General features: G+C 42.1%; 1 protein-coding gene across 1 annotated transcript; it reads left to right on the plus strand.

Moving 5' to 3' along the window:
* Positions 1-1,155: 1,155 nt before the first annotated feature.
* Positions 1,156-17,673, plus strand: LOC115142181 (junctional adhesion molecule 3B-like). The gene is made up of 9 exons (XM_029681642.2): positions 1,156-1,557; positions 7,882-7,950; positions 8,075-8,188; positions 8,302-8,454; positions 8,803-9,005; positions 9,153-9,252; positions 13,789-13,921; positions 16,629-16,680; positions 16,825-17,673. Exons 1-9 carry the CDS (start codon positions 1,509-1,511, stop codon positions 16,858-16,860), a joined length of 909 nt encoding a protein of 302 aa, XP_029537502.1. The 5' UTR covers positions 1,156-1,508; the 3' UTR covers positions 16,861-17,673.

Below are 17,673 nucleotides of genomic sequence, written 5' to 3' on the forward strand. Positions count from 1 at the left end.
AGGTTGCCTGTTTGAATCTAATCACGGATAACTTTAGTATTTTAGCAACTTTGCAACTACTTACTATATTTCAGTTACTTTGTAACTACTTAGCATGTTAGCTAACCCTTCCACTAACTTTAACCCCTAACCCCCAGCCTAGCTAATGTTAGCCACCTAGCTAATGTTAGCACAACAAATTGGAATTCGTAACATATCGTAAGTCAGTGGAGGCTGGTGGGCGGAGCTATAGGAGGATTGGCTCATTGTAATGGCTGGAATGGAATGAATGGAACAATGTCAAACGTGTATTTCTTAGGGGCACACAATTTTCACGCCATTTCGGTGCACATAGTGTCAAGAACAATACTGGTGTCGTGTAGAAAATGACAGAGGAACATATATTCATATCATGGAATCTATTCAACACACAACTAAAACCATAGAGCACAGGTTGGCATTTTGGCCAAGCCTAACTACATTAATGGATGTTGCTGTTTCATCAGGGAGACACAAAGATGAAGTAAACAAGTGTAATCATTTTTTCTATTTCATGCAGCCACAGAATAGAAAGATGTTAAACAAATATTTTGTATTCAAATGACCCATTGTTTAAAGTTGAGAAATGGCCTATCATTGTGAGACTGGGTATGTATCTATGCCTCCAAAATAATATGGTAACGTTGGCCTCATGCATATGCCCTCAAACAAATAAATAAAACCAAGGTCATCCAAAATACATCAGATAAAGAGTTTTTTAAAAATTAAACCAGCAAACGCAAATAATTAATTTGAGTGATTGACACAATACTGGTATTTTTATATGTTGACAAAATAATCGCATTGAAATTAGATTAAATTTAGTCATGATCAGTTTCATATTTCATTCAAGTACATTTTGTAGGTTGGCTAGCAAGCAAAACTTGACGTTACAAATTAACTTTGGGGGAAACTGGTCCAGCCACTTGGTAGCTAGCTATTGTTATTTCAAATAAAGCAACATGATGTACTCATATTAAAGCGCAACTGTAAACTATAAACCCACCATAGTTATATTTATGAATTACGTCCTAGGTGGAGGGTTCTGAAATGAACGTGGACCCGCATCCGACAGTCCTAGCACTTTGAAACCCACGCCCACCGTGACGTTATAGCGTCACCCACCCGGGGAAATGGCTTGAAAAGAGTGTGTACCGTTTCTCTCACTTTAACCTGTCATGTTCACAGAGAATGACATTTGCATTGATTAGTTCTCGGGGTCAAAGCTGCGTATTCGATATATCAGAGAGAATTAAGGATTGTGAATCTTGTTTAGCACATTCATGAAATTGCATTATTGGACACCATCATTATAAAACAGATGTAAAGGCATTTCCGGTTTTGGGACTATGCCTTTTCCGCCCTGATGCCCTTGTAGCTATGGAAACGTCCACCAGCCTGTTCACCCCTTCAGACCAGGCACTGCGTGTGAGGTAGCTAGCTAGATGGTTTATGTGTGCCAGAATTACCGATAAATCAGACGTTTCAAGATGGCGTTACAACGACTGATGTCTTTTTTAATTTTTTACTCAATTCTTGGTAAGTTATTTTCATTTCCACTAAGATAAGGTGTAGTTTAACGGTACATGTTGTGCATCGCAAATTTATTAATTCGCAGACATGGCAATGCTTTGTTATGAAAATTATCGCGCTGACTAGCTAAACGGTTTTCCTACTCTCCTAGCATACTAGTAGTAGCTTGGCCGGGTGTAAACATGCTGAGGATGAGCCACACAATTAATAGATGGTAATTAATTTTCTTTATACATGCGTTATAATCACATTGAAACGCTCACACAATCCTCAGCAGTTTTTCATTCATATTTAAATAAAAAGATAACAGGTTGTACACACTGCTTTTGCATCTTCTAACGTTGAGCTCTCCTCATCTGTCGCTCAAAATGTGATGATGATGTCAACCGTTATTTCCATCCAAGCTGTCAGGTAGGCCTACATTTCATTGTATGAATGATTTTATTCAGCTAAAGATTCTGCTACCGCACGGCAAGCGGTACCAATGCACCAGGTGTGAACCAACAGGACCCTGAACAGCTTCTACCCCTAAAACAGAAGAATTCTAAACAAGTCTGCTAAATAGCTAACCAAATGGCTACCCGGATTACCTGCATTGACTCTCTTGCACTGACTCTATACCCACATACATACACTGACATGACCAAAAGTATGTGGACACTGCTTGTCGAACATCTCTTTCCAAAAGCATGGGCATTACTATGGAGTTGGTCCCCCTTTTGCTGCTATAACAGCCTCCACTCTTCTGGGAAGGCTTTCCACTAGAGGTTGGAACATTGCTGCTGGGACTTGCTTCCATTCAGCCACAATTTCATTAGTGATGTCGGGTACTGATGTTGGGCAGTTAGGCCTGGCTCGCAGTTGGCGTTCCAATTCATCCCAAAGGTGTTTGATGGGGTTGAGGTCAGTTCTCTGTGCAGGCCAGTCAAGTTCTTTCATACCGATCTCGAAAAACCATTGCTGTATGAGCCTCTCTTTGTGCACAAGCACATTGTCATGCTGAAGTTGGAAGCACAGAATAATCTAGAATGTCATTGTGTCATTGTCCTTAATTGGAACTAAGGAGCCTAGTCCAAACCATGAAAAACAGCCCTAGACCATTATTCCTCCTCCACCAAACTTGACGGTTTTCACTATGCATTGGGGCAGGAAGCGTTTTCCTGGCATCCACCAAACCCAGATTAGTCCATCGGACTGCCAGATGGTGAAGTGTGATACATCACTCCAGAGAACTCGTTTCCACTGCTCCAGAGTCCAATCGCGGCGAGCTTTACACCACTCCAGTCGATGCTTGGCATTGAGCATGGTGCCAATGTTTGTCTATGGAGATTGGATAGCTGTGTGCTTGATTATATTCACCTGTCAGTAACTGCTGTGGCTGAAATAGCCAAATCCACACATTTGAAGGGGTGTATACTTTTGTATACAGTGGGGCAAAAAAAGTATTTAGTCAGCCACCAATTGTGCAAGTTCTCCCACTTAAAAAGATGAGAGGCCTGTAATTTTCATCATATGTACACTTCAACTATGACAGACAAAATGAGGGAAAAAAAAAACAGAAAATCACATTGTATGATTTTTAATGAATTTATTTGCAAATTATGGTGGAAAATAAGTATTTGGTCACCTACAAACAAGCAAGAGCAGTCAAAGGACACCAGAAACAAAATTGTAGACCTGCACCAGGCTGGGAAGACTGAATCTGCAATAGGTAAGCAGCTTGGTTTGAAGAAATCAACTGTGGGAGCAATTTTTAGGAAATGGAAGACATACAAGACCACTGATAATCTCCCTCGATCTGGGGCTCCACGCAAGATCTCACCCCGTGGGGTCAAAATGATCACAAGAACCGTGAACAAAAATCCCAGAACCACACGGGGGGACCTAGTGAATGACCTGCAGAGAGCTGGGACCATAGTAACAAAGCCTACCATCAGTAACACACTACGCCGCCAGGGACTCAAATCCTGCAGTGCCAGACGTGTCCCCCTGCTTAAGCCAGTACATGTCCAGGCCCGTCTTAAGTTTGCTAGAGAGCATTTGGATGATCCAGAAGAAGATTGGGAGAATGTCATATGGTCAGATGAAACCAAAATATAACTTTTTGGTAAAAACTCAACTTGTCGTGTTTGGAGGACAAAGAATGCTGAGTTGCATCCAAAGAACACCATACCTACTGTGAAGCATGGGGGTGGAAACATCATGCTTTGGGGCTGTTTTTCTGCAAAGGGACCAGGATGACTGATCCGTGTAAAGGAAAGAATGAATGGGGCCATGTATCGTGAGATTTTAAGTGAAAACCTCCTTCCATCAGCAAGGGCATTGAAGATGAAACGTGGCTGTGTCTTTCAGCATGACAATGATCCCAAACACACCGCCCCGGGCAACGAAGGAGTGGCTTCGTAAGATGCATTTCAAGGTCCTGCAGTGGCCTAGCCAGTCTCCAGATCTCAACCCCATAGAAAATCTTTGGAGGGAGTTGAAAGTCCGTGTTGCCCAGCAACAGCCCCAAAACATCACTGCTCTAGAGGAGATCTGCATGGAGGAATGGGCCAAAATACCAGCAACAGTGTGTGAAAACCTTGTGAAGACTTACGGAAAACGTTTGACCTCTGTCATTGCCAACAAAGGGTATATAAGGGTATTGAGATAAACTTTTGTTATTGACCAAATACTTATTTTCCACCATAATTTGCAAATAAATTCATTAAAAATCCTACAATGTGATTTTCTGGAATATTTTTTCTCATTTTGTCTGTCATAGTTGAAGTGTACATATGATGAAAATTACAGGCCTCTCATCTTTTTAAGTGGGAGAACTTGCACAATTGGTGGCTGACTAAATACTTTTTTGCCCCACTGTATATAGTGTACATGTAACAGTATAGACTTCACGGCCGTCCCCTCGCCCCGACCTGGGTGCGAACCAGGGACGCTCTGCACACGTCAACAGTCACCCTCGAAGCATCGTTACCCATCACTCCACAAAAGCCGTGGCCCTTGCAGAGCAAGGAGAACCACTACTTCAAGGTCTCAGAGCAAGTGACGTCACCGATTGAAACGCCACTAGCGCGCACCACCGCTAACTAGCTAGCCATTTCACATCGGCTACACTCACCCCCCTTTTGACCTCTTCCTCTTTCCGCAGCAACCAGTGATCCGGGTCACGGCACCAATGTAACTGTATAGACTTTACGTCCGTCGCCCCGACCTGGGCGCGAACCAGGGACGCTCTGCACACGTCAACAGTCACCCTCAAAGCATCATTACACATCACTCCACAAAAGCCACAGCCCTTGCAGAGCAAGGGGAACCATTACTTCAAGATCTCAGAGCAAGTAGTCACCGATTGAAACGCCACTAGCTCGCACCACTGCTAACTAGCTAGCCATTTCACATCGGCTACATACACACAGACTCAGCACTGGTACTTCCTGTAATAGCCATGTTCGTTTCTACTCCCTATATATAGCCACTCATTCTTTTTATTTTTTATTCACTGTGTCACTATTTCTATTTTTTTGTTTGTTATATTTTTTGCATCTTTTTACTCATCCGTAGGGGATCCATAAGTAAGCATTTTATTGTCTACAAAGCATGTGACAAATACAATTTGATTTGGCTGCTTTTACAGTAGCTGTGCTAGAATGTCTGGGAAATGGGTTTTTAAAAATATAGATAGATAGATGGATGCACTGGATCAACAGCTTGGGTCTTTTGAGAGAGAGATCCCTTTCTTTATGTAGGCTACACAGTGGAAAGCTTTCGGCTATGGAATGCTTTTATTCCAGGCACACAATAGCAATCATCCATTGTCCTCTTAATTAACCACAGATTCTCTCCCACAGTCTGAAAACGGTCTGGGTCAACAAAGCCTCATGCAGGTGGGAGGATACACTGAAGCTTGGACACTGTCTGCCTGTCTGTTTGTAGGCAGCAAAAAATGAGACATGTAGTTTAAGATATTTATAGACTAGTAATTCATATTATGTTCAGTCTAAGTACATTCTAAAGGAATTGAAGGTTAATGAGTGGTTTTACAGGGATAGGCTGTCCCTGCTCTGTTTACCAGAGGAAGATTTGCTGGACAAGCTCTCCTCGTATCTCTCAGGATGGCCAGTCACTTTTTGTTGTAAAAATAGCTCATGATGTACAGGGGTTTGAAAGTCAGTCGCTGTGACAGAAGCTGAGAGTCGGATCTCATCAGTGCTCACAGCTGAGCTAATATGACTGAGTGCTCCACTTTGGCAGGACACATGTTTTCTCCACTCTCAGGGCTGGCTGAAGCCTTTGAGGCAGTGTTCAAACTAGAGGTCGGCCGATTAATCGGAATGGCTGATTAATTAGGGCTGATCTCAAGTTTTCATAACAATCGGAAATCTGTATTTTTCGACACCGATTTTTACACCTTTATTTAATCTTTATTTAACTAGGCAAGTCAGTTAAGAACACATTCTTATTTTCAATGGCGGCCTAGGAACGGTGGGTTAACTGCCTCGTTCAGGGGCAGAACGACAGATTTTCACATTGTCAGCTCGGGGGATTCAATCTTGCAACCTTACACTTAACTAGTCCATCGCAATAACGACCTGCCTCTTGTTGCACTCCACAAGGAGACTGCCTGTTACGCGAATGCAGTACGCCAAGGTAAGTTGCTAGCTAGCATTACATTTATTTGTATAAAAAACAATCAATCATAATCACTAGTTAATTACACATGATTGATGATATTACTAGATATTATTTAGCGTGTCATGCGTTGCGTATAATCTGACTGAGCATACAAGTATCTGACTGAGCAGGTGGTAGGCAGAAGCAGGCGTGTAAACATTGATTCAAACAGCACTTTCGTGCATTTTGCCAGCAGCTCTTCCTTGTGCATCAAGCATTGAGCTGTTTATGACTTCAAGCATATCAACTCCCGAGATGAGGCTGGTGTAACCGAAGTGAAATGTCTGGCTAGTTAGCGCGCGCTAATAGCGTTTCAAACGTCACTCGCTCGCTCTGAGCCTTGGAGTAGTTGTTTTCCTTGCTCTGCATGGGTAACGCTGCTTTGAGGGTGGCTGTTGTCGTTGTGTTCCTGGTTCGAGCCCAGCGAGGAGAGGGACGGAAGCTATACTGTTACACTGGCAATACTAAAGTGCCTATAAGAACATCCAATAGTCAAAGGTTAATGAAATACAAATGGTATAGAGAGAAATAGTCCTATAATTCCTATAATAACTACAACCTAAAACTTCTTACCTGGGAATATTGAAGACTCATGTTAAAAGGAACCACCAGCTTTCATATGTTCTCATGTTCTGAGCAAGGAACTTAAACGTTAGCTTTCTTACATGGCAAATATTGCACTTTTAGTTTCTTCTCCAACACTTTGTTTTTGCATGATTTAAACCAAATTGAACATGTTTCATATTTTATTTGAGGCTAAATTGATTTTATTGATGTATTATATTAAGTTAAAATAAGTGTTCATTCAGTATTGTTGTAATTGTCATTATTACAAATAAAAGTACAAAATTGGCCGATTAATCGGTAGCGGCTTTTTTGGTCCTCCAATAATCGGTATCGGCGGTGAAAAAAATCATAATCGGTCGACCTCTAGTTCATACCCATCCTAAAAGCTTACACGTGTTCTCACAGTCTCTGAGAGGGACGTACAATTAAACTAGCCTATCCTCCACCAAACCGCCAGGTTATTGGAGTACAGGCCCATCTTGCATATGAGGGAATTGTCTTTCATGTGCATCATGAATTGATAACCAGAGACATTTTAAATCAGCCGCAGTGCTTTTATCTGTCTGGATTATACCTTGGAAGTGCTTAATACACTCAGATGAATTGTGCTCCAATACATTCCAGTCTTGATTTCACCCCTGCGGTAGTAGAGAGAACAGTCTACGACTGGGGTGGCTGGGGTCTTTGGCAATATCGCAATATCGCTGACGAACACACAGAAGGAGGGACTGTTTTTATTACTCACTGTGTGTTATTATAGTAACTCTTAAGCCTCCCTAAATATATATCCCAATTGTTTCATTTGAGAGTGTTTTGTAGTTAGGATAATTGATGAAACGACACTAATACTGAGACTTGTGCTCCACCTGTCTCCACCTAGACATGAGAAATGATTCAGGAGAAATGGTTAATTTTGAGGCTAAGGCTCTTTCTCACCCTCTCTGTAGCTATAGGCCTACACCTCCTGACCCTCTAATCTTTTAGGCCTATCTGTTTAACGGGCATTGGCAAAATTGGCACTGTCCTGGAATGAAAATTCTGAAGATTGTCAGTCCGAATTTTTTCTTTTCACTTATTTGTTGACTTTTACAGGCTACATTCCATCACTTGGCGTAATCCTCCGAACCACAGACAAGACTGTGTGGGCAAATGAATTTGAACGTAAGTCACTGAAACACTGACTAATTCTCTCTGAATTATTTTTCTTCCATTGCCCGTCTGTCTGCCAGTCTCTTCTGTTGTCTGCCGGTGTCTTGACATCGTAGTATCACGGTTTTCTTTCCAGCTATTGAGTTGACGTGCTTGATAGAGTCCATCTCAACAAACAACCCCAGAATCGAATGGAAGAAAATCCAAAACGGCGTCCCTAGTTATGTGTACTTTCAAAATCACATTTCGGGTAAGATTATTCTTTTTTTAAGCACCTTACCAACACCATATTGGCCTAAGAGCTGTGTTATTATTCTCTGTAAGGGAATGAGAGGTTGGAGTGTGTTTTTGCCTCTCTATTAGGGGACTTGGAGCACAGAGCCCAGCTGATCCAGCCAGCCAACCTACTGATCCTCAACACCAGCCGTGCAGACACTGCAGAGTACCGCTGTGAGGTCGCTGCCGTTGATGACCACAAACACTTTGATGAAATTCTAATCAGTCTTGCTGTCAGGGGTGAGGTCGTATTGTCATATTCCTGTGTCATTTAACCAATGCAGAGCTCCCACCTTGTCATTGGCCTGAGATATATGTGTGTCCACTGGTCAATCTCAGTAATAGGCCTAGTCAGTGTTAGGTGTGTTTTAATCCTATAGTAGAGTTTGCGGTGTTTTTTCAGTGTTGTCTATTTCTAAGTAAAGTGTGCTCACTCTCTCTCAAGAAAACTGTTATTTGGGTGCCGTAGTATGACCTCTGTCCTTTACCTATGTGTATGTGTGTCTTACAGAGCAGTTGGGAAAAAGCAGAAGTCGAATTCCTGTCGGACCATTGTCTACAATTATTATTTATTTATTGTCTGTGCAGTAAAGCCTGTGGTGCCCAGGTGCAGTGTGCCTGTGGCGGTGACTGTTGGCACGTCCTCTGAGCTGCGCTGCCTGGAGAACGAGGGCTTCCCTGCCTCACAGTACCGCTGGTTCCGCAACAACGAGGAGCTTCCCCAGGACCCAAAGAGCAGCCCCAAGTTCATCAACTCCACCTATTCCATTAACGCTGACACGGGTGGTCTGGTAAGGAATAATCAATGGAGATTGAACGGAAACTAGATATATGAATATCATGTTTAATGAGACAGTAGATCCAACTGTTGGATGATGTTGGTACAAGAGAAATGCCGTATGATGTATTGGGGTGGATTTTGGCATTTTTCCCTCCAGAAATTCCGCCGGATGAGGAAGGAGGATGCGGGGGAGTATTACTGCCAGGCAAAGAATGTAGCTGGACATGCACAGTGTCCCACACAGCTGATGGACGTCTGTGAGTAGGCCATGCTGTACTAAACACCCAACTGACATTCTTACTGCAACTATGTATTGTTTACATCCCCGTTACATCCCCGTTATTTTGCAAGAGGATGCGACGCAGGTACAGAGGACAAAGAGCCGGATGCCTTGTCAGGACCCGGAGAAGGCGAGTGGGAAAGCTGCCGTTACCGTCAATACTACTCGCCAACGTGCAATCATTGGACAATAAATTAGATGAGGTACAATCACGAATATCCTACCAAAGGGACATTAAAAACTGTAATATCCTATGTTTCACGGAATCGTGGCTGAATGACGACATGGATATTCAGCTAGCGGGATATATGCTGCTCCGGCAAGATAGAACAGCACACTCCGGTAAGACGAGGGGGGGGTCTGTGCATGTTTGTAAACAACAGCTGGTGCAGGAAATCTAAGGAGTCTCTAGATTTTGCTCACCTGAAGTAGATTATATTGTGATAAACTACTTGCCTAGAGAGTTTTCAGCTATACTTTTCGTGGCTGTTTATTTACAACCACAGACAGATGCTGGCACTAAGACCACACTCAGTCAGCTGTATAAGGAAATAAGCAAACAGGAAAGCACTCACCCAAGGGCGGCGATCCTAGTGGCCGGAGACTTTAATGCAGGGAAACTGAAATCATTTCTATCAACATGTTAAATGTGCAACCAGAGGGGACAAAAATTCTAGATCACCTGTACTCCACACACAGAGACGCATACAAAGCTCTCACTCGCCCTCCATTTGGTAAATCCGACCACAATTCTATCCTCCTGATTCCTGCTTACAAGCAAAAATTAAAGCAGGAAGCACCAGTGACTCGGTCTATAAAAAAAGTTGTCAGATGAAGCAGATGCTAAACTACAGGACTGTTTTGCTATCACAGACTGGAACATGTTCCGGGATTCTTCCGATGGCATTGAGGAGTACATCACATCAGTCACTGGCTTTATCAATAAGTGCATCGAGGACGTCATCCCCACAGTGACTGTACGTACATACCCCAACCAGAAGCCATGGATTACAGGCAACATTCGCACTGAGCTAAAGGGTAGAGGTGCCGCTTTCAAGGGGCGGGACTCTAGAAATCCTGCTATGCCCTGCGACGAACCATCAAACAGGCAAAGCGTATTGAATCATACTACACCGGCTCCGACGCTCGTCTTATGTGGCAAGGCTTGCAAACTATTACAGACTACAAAGGGAAGCACAGCCGCGAGCTGCCCAGTGACACAAGCCTACCAGACGAGCTAAATCACTTCTATGCTCGCTTCGAGGCAGGCAACACTGAGGCATGCATGAGAGCATCAGCTGTTCCGGGCGACTGTGTGATCACGCTCTCCGTAGCCGAGGTGGGTAAGACCTTTAACTGGCAGGGGTTTTTACTGACATTTTCATCATGTCCCTGATTGAGTCTGTAATTCCAACATGTTTCAAGCAGACCACCATAGTCCCTGTGCCCAAGAATACAAAGGCAACCTGCCTAAATGACTACAGACCCGTAGCACTCACATCCGTAGCCATGAAGTGCTTTGAACGGCTGGTCATTGTTCACGTCAACACCATTATCACAGAAACCCTAGACCCACTCTCATTTGCATACCGCCCAAACAGATCCACAGATGATGCAATCTCCATTGCACTCCACACTGCCCTTTTCCACATGGACAAAAGGAACACTTATGTGAGAATGCTATTCATTGACTACAGCTCAGCATTCAACACCATAGTACCCTCAAAGCTCATCACTAAGCTAAGGATCCTGGGACTGAACATCTCCCCCTGCAACTGGATCCTGGACTTCCTGACGGGCTGCCCCTAGGTGGTGAGGGTAGGTAGCAACACATCTGCCATGCTGATCCTCAACACTGGAGCTCCCCAGGGGTGCGTGCTCAGTCCCCTCCTGTACTCCTTGTTCACCCACGACTGCATGGCCAGGCACGACTCCAACACCATCATTACGTTTGCAGACGACACAACAGTGGTAGGCCTGATCACCGACAACGACGAGACAGCCTATAGGGAGGAGGTCAGACACCTGGCTAGGTGGTGCCAGAATAACAACCTATCGCTCAACTTAACCAAGACTAAGGAGGTGATTGTGGACCACAGGAAAAGGAGGACCAAGCACGCTCCCATTCTCATCAACTGGACTGTAGTGGAGCAGGTTTGAGAGCTTCAAGTTCCTTGGTGTCCACATCAACAACAAACTAGAATGGTCCAAACACACCAAGACAGTCGTGAAGAGGGCACAACAAAGCCTATTCCCCCCCAGGAAACTAAAAGGATTTGGCATGGGTCCTGAGATCCTTTAAAGGTTCTACAGCTGCATTATCGAGAGCATCCTGACTGGTTGCATCACTGCCTGGTACGGCAATTGCTCGGCCTCTGACCGCAAGGCACTACAGAGGGTAGTGCGTACGGCCCAGTACATCACTGGGCTAAGCTGCCTGTCATCCAGGACCTCTACACCAGGCGGTGTCAGAGGAAGGCTCTAAAAATTGCCAAAGACCCCAGCCACCCCAGTCGTAGACTGTTCTCTCTACTACCGCATGGAAAGAGGTACCGGAGTGCCAAGTCTAGGACAAAAAGGCTTCTCAACAGTTTTTACCCCCAATCCATAAGACTCCTGAACAGGTAATCAAATGGCTGCCCAGACTATTTGCATTGTGTGCCTCCCCCCAACCCCTCTTACGCTGCTGCTACTCTCTGTTTATCATGTATGCATAGTCACTTTAACTATACATTCATGTACATACTACCTCAATTGGCTCGACCAGCCAGTGCTTCCGCACATTGGCTAACCGGGCTATCTGCATTGTGTCCCACCACCCACCACCCTCTTTTACGCTACTGCTACTCTGTTCATCATATATGCATAGTCACTTTAACCATATGTACAGTGGGGCAAAAAAGTATTTAGTCAGGCACCAATTGTGCAAGTTCTCCCACTTAAAAAGATGAGAGAGGCCTGTAATTTGCATCATAGGTACACTTCAACTATGACAGACAAAATGAGAGAAAAAAAAACAGAAAATCACATTGTAGGATTTTTAATGAATTTATTTACAAATTATGGTGGAAAATAAGTATTTGGTCACCTACAAACAAGCAAGATTTCTGGCTCTCACAGACCTGTAACTTCTTCTTTAAGAGTCGCCTCTGTCCTCCACTTGTTACCTGTATTAATAGCACTTGTTTGAACTTGTTATCAGTATAAAAGACACCTGTCCACAACCTCAAACAGTCACACTCCAAACTCCACTATGGCCAAGACCAAAGAGCTGTCAAAGGACACCAGAAACAAAATTGTAGACCTGCACCAGGCTGGGAAGACTGAATCTGCAATAGGTAAGCAGCTTGGTTTGAAGAAATCAAGGGCATTGAATATGAAACGTGGCTGGGTCTTTCAGCATGACAATGATTCCAAACACACCGCCCGGGCAACGAAGGAGTGGCTTCGTAAGAAGCATTTCAAGGTCCTGGAGTGGCCTAGCCAGTCTCCAGATCTCAACCCCATAGAAAATCTTTGGAGGGAATTGAAAGGCTGTGTTGCCCAGCAACAGCCCCAAAACATCACTGCTCTAGAGGAGATCTGCATGGAGGAATGGGCCAAAATACCATCAACAGTGTGTGAAAACCTTGTGAAGACTTACGGAAAACGTTTGACCTCTGTCATTGCCCACAAAGGGTATATAACAAAGTATTGAGATAAACTTTTGTTATTGACCAAATACTTATTTTCCACCATAATTTGCAAATAAATTAATTAAAAATCCTACAATGGGATTTTCTGGATTTTTTTCCTTCTCATTTTGTCTGTCATAGTTGAAGTGTACCTATGATGAAAATTACAGGCCTCTCATCTTTTTAAATGGGAGAACTTGCACAATTGGTGGCTGACTAAATACTTTTTTGCCCCACTGCATATACTACCTCAATCAGCCTGACTAACCGGTGTCTGTATGTAGCCTCGCTACTGTATATAGCCTGTCTTTTTACTGTTGTTTTATTTCTTTACTTACCTATTGTTCACCTAATACCTTTTTTGCACTATTGGTTAGAGTCTGTAAGTAAGCATTTCACTGTATGGTCTATACCTGTTGTATTCGGCGCACGTGACAAATAAACTTTGATTTGATTTAAATATGTCAGTGTGTCATACCGCTGCCACACTGAACATACAATTGTGTGTTGCCTAACCTGCAAGTGAGTCACATGCATCTACTCTAGTGCACATAAATCATAGCGGTTGACATGGACATGCATTCCAAGGTCATTCCTTTAAGTCAGGGTTCCCAAACTGATGGCCAGTGGGCTAAATTATTATGTTTTAGACAAATATTATATCTGATTGTGCTTCTTGCAGTCAATTTGCAGTCTACAAATTATTTGTAATTATCCTTCGGCCCCACTCCATCCGCTCACCCCCCAAAAATGTATCGTACCGCGGCTGCTGTAAGTTGTTTAAATTTGGGTTTATGTTACCCAGATCTCATCTCAAAATGCCCTGTTTGTATTTTCAGATGATGTCGACATTGTGGGCATTTTCCTGAAGGTGTTGGCGGCATTGGCTGGATTCATTGTTGTGATGGTGGGGGTTTGTCATGTACACAAACATCACTGCTTTTCCTCCGGCAAGGATCACACAGGAACCAAGTGAGTAGGGCTATGCAGTTTCAAATAGAGGTCGACCGATTAATCGGCATTAAGGGCCAATTTCAAGTTTTCATAACAATCGGTAATCGGCCTTTTTGGACGCCGATTGTGGACGATTACATTGCAATCCACATGGAAACTGCGTGGCAGGCTGACCACCTATTACGCGAGTGCAGAGTCAAAAGGACCTTGTGGCTGCAATAAGCCAAGGTAAGTTGCTAGCTAGCATTAAACTTATCTTATAAAAAAACAATCAATCTTCACATAATCACTAGTTAACTACACATGGTTGATGATATTAGTAGGTTAACTAGCTTGTCCTGCTTTGCATATGATCAATGTGGGGCCTGTTAATTTATCATCGAATCACAGCCTACTTCAACTTCGCCAAATGGGTGATTTAACAAAAGCGCATTCGCAAAAAAAGCACAATCGTTGCACAAATGTACCTAACCATAAACATCAATGCCTTTCTTAAAATCAATACACAGAAGTATATATTTTTAAACCTGCATATTTAGTTAAAAGAAATTAATGTTAGCAGGCAATATTAACTAGGGAAATTGTGTCACTTCAACAGTTTGGGCTGCCTGGCTCGTTGCGAACTGTGTGAAGATCGTAATTAATTTGCCAGATTTTTACATAATTATGACATAACATTGAAGGTTGTGCAATGTAACAGCAATAATTAGACTTAGGGATGCCATCCGTTCGATAAAATACAGAACGGTTCCGTATTTCATTGAAAGAATAAACATTTTGTTTTCTAAATGGTAGTTTCCGGATTTGACCATATTAATGACCAAAGGCTCATATTTCTCTGTTTATTATATTATAATTAAGTCTGATTTGATAGAGCAGTCTGACTGAGCGGTGGTAGGCAGCAGCAGTGTTACGAATCCCTTTTGGCCCGACAGTCTAGGGGGGGATGGTAATGAGACCCGTAACATAACTCAGGCAAATTATTATTGTGACAAAGTAAAAGTGTGAACGAAATAACCACGACAACAGAAATCTACCGTCAAACTCTAGGTTTATTTATAAACACACGGTAATGGGGGGAGCAGGAAAAGGGGCTGAGCTGGACCCAAGAAAAGAAACAATAAGTATTCAAAAACACCCCTAAGCTAGACTAGCCTACTTTAACAACAGCTAACTAACTAACCAAAAATACAGTTGGTGGTCCGCCCAGTTCTAACTAGTGTATTTAACAAAGTTCACCTACGGGTAGTGTATGCCCATGGGCGACTTGTCTTGGTTTCCCCTTTTCCCACCAGCAAACAAACACCATAACCAAAAACAATACTCACAGGTGATGACAAAGTGCTATGGAGGTGCTTAAACAAAAGAGAGGTTAAGACACAAAGCGAGAGTGAAACACAGAGACCTACAGACATGGCATTTACAGAGAGATTGAGCTAGAGATTGCTCTAGAGCAAACAAATGATGGGGTTTTTAAACCATGGGGAAGGAACTGTGATAGGGTAGGAAGTAGGAGGAGGTGTGTCTTCTGATTGATGATTGATTGTTGACTGATTGGGGAGTGATGGTTTTCACCTGTGAGGGGAGAAGGAGAGAAAAGAAACACACAGGATACACACACACACAGGATAACTGTATCCGTAACAAGCAGGCTCGTAAGCATTCATTCAAACATCACTTTACTGCGTTTGCCAGCAGCTCTTAGCAATGCTTGAAGCACAGCGCTGTTTGACTTCAAGCCTATCAACTCCCGAGGTTAGGCTGGCAATACTAAAGTGCCTATAAGAACATCCAATAGTCAAAGGTATATTAAATACAAATGGCATAGAGAGAAATAGTCGATACCTCATAATTCCTATAATAACTACAACCTAAAACTTCTGAACTGGGAATATTGAAGAACTGGGAATATTGAACCACCAGCTTTCATATGTTCTCATGTTCTGAGCAAGGAACTTAAATGTTAGCTTTTTTACATGGCACATATTGTACTTTTACTTTCTTCTCCAACACTGTTTTTGCATTATTTTAACCAAATTGAACATGTTTCATTATTTATTTGAGACTAAATAGATTTTATTTGTGTATTATATTAAGTTCAAATAAAAGTGTTCATTATTCATTCAGTATTGTTGTATTTTTCATCTTTGTTGTAATTGTCATTATATATTATATATATATATATATATATATATATATAAATAAATCGGCCGATTAATCGGTATCGGCTTTTTGGGGGGGGGGGGGGGGGTGTGCCTCCAATAATCGGTATCGGCGTTGAAAAATCATAATCGGTCGACCTCTAGTTTCAAGTTTCAAAGTGTATTTGCCACGTGCACAGGATACAACAGGTGTAAAACAGTACAGGGAAATTCTTACCTTGAGAGCTCTTTCCAACAATGAAGTGAAAATAATAATAATATAGATAATAACAGAACATTTGATTAAAAATTCAATGTAAAAATTTACCCAAAAAGTACGATATAGGTTGAAAGGGGGATACCTAGTCAGTTGTGCAACAGAATGCATTCAACTGAAGTGTGTTATCCGCATTTAACCCAAACCCTCTGAATCAGAGAGCTGCGGGGGGCTGCCTTAATAGACATCCATTGTTCTGTACAGGGCTTTTAAAGCTAAATGGACCAGTTTAATAGTGACATATTATGTGATGTGAGTTGCTTAGTACGTCTTTGTGTGGAAATTAAGGATTTATTGTGTGTTTTAGCTACAAACTTCCATCGCAGGATGATGGCGTTGACTATGCCGAAGCAGATGAGGTGAATAAAATTAACTTAATTGTGTGTTCTATATTATTATTATTATTATTGAGCTAAAGTGTAATCACAATGTATTATTAAAAATGACAAATGAAAAGAATGATCAACTGCAGGTATTTTTTTGATCATTTATATTCCCATCAGGGTCACTTCCGTCACAAATCATCATTTATTATTTGACATCTGAGATCAAGGAGACACACTGAAGAGGAGACCCACTGAAGTCAAAAGTGTGCCAAATCCCATAATGGGGCTTCGTGTGAGAAATGTGAGCTGTAACATTTCACATGAACCAACAAGCTTGCCAAAGTTATCATAATGAAAAAGATCAATCATTATTTCAATTTTGCTTTCTGATAGGCAACTGCAACGTCATGTCCCTATTAGTACACTGTTTACTTTTTTTTGTAGCACATATGTATTGCCCTCAGTCATTACTGTAACTACAATTACAGTACGATTTTTTTTTTTAAAGCTGTGACTTTTGAACTTCCACCAGCATGTTCATCTTAACTGGTGCTGGAACATTCCCCCATACTGTTTTTAGACAAACAAGGTTTTTTACTTCCTAAAATTTCTACAGAGTACAACAAACCTGTTTTAAAAAAACAGTATTTCATAACCTCTGAATGCAAGCTGGACTAGTTTATGTTAATATGAAGGTAGGTTGTGTCAATAGTTGTATATATACACTACCGTTCAAGAGTTTGGAGCCACATAGAAATGTCCTCGTTTTTGAAAGAAATGCATTTTTTTTGTCCATTAAAATAACATCAAATTGATCAGAAATACAGTGTAGACATTCTACATGTTGTAAATGACTATTGTAGCTGGAAATGGCTAGTTTTTAATGGAATATCTACATAGGCGTACAAAGGCCCATTATCATTAACCATCACCCCTGTGGTCCAATGGCACGTTGTGTTAGCTAATCCAAGTTTGTCATTTTAAAAGGCTAATTGATCATTAGAAAACTCTTTTGCAATTATGTTA

The sequence above is a fragment of the Oncorhynchus nerka genome, linkage group LG14 (assembly GCF_034236695.1).
Source record: "Oncorhynchus nerka isolate Pitt River linkage group LG14, Oner_Uvic_2.0, whole genome shotgun sequence".
Lineage (NCBI taxonomy): Eukaryota > Metazoa > Chordata > Actinopteri > Salmoniformes > Salmonidae > Oncorhynchus > Oncorhynchus nerka.

What these genes read in the sequence shown, in the direction of transcription:
- LOC115142181 (XM_029681642.2), top strand. Translation starts at nt 1,509, where the DNA reads ATGGCGTTACAACGACTGATGTCTTTTTTAATTTTTTACTCAATTCTT. An exon ending in CACACAGCTGATGGACGTCT is followed by an intron (nt 9,253 to 13,788) that starts GTGAGTAGGCCA and finishes TTGTATTTTCAG; the next exon opens with ATGATGTCGACATTGTGGGC. An exon ending in AAGGATCACACAGGAACCAA is followed by an intron (nt 13,922 to 16,628) that starts GTGAGTAGGGCT and finishes TGTGTGTTTTAG; the next exon opens with CTACAAACTTCCATCGCAGG.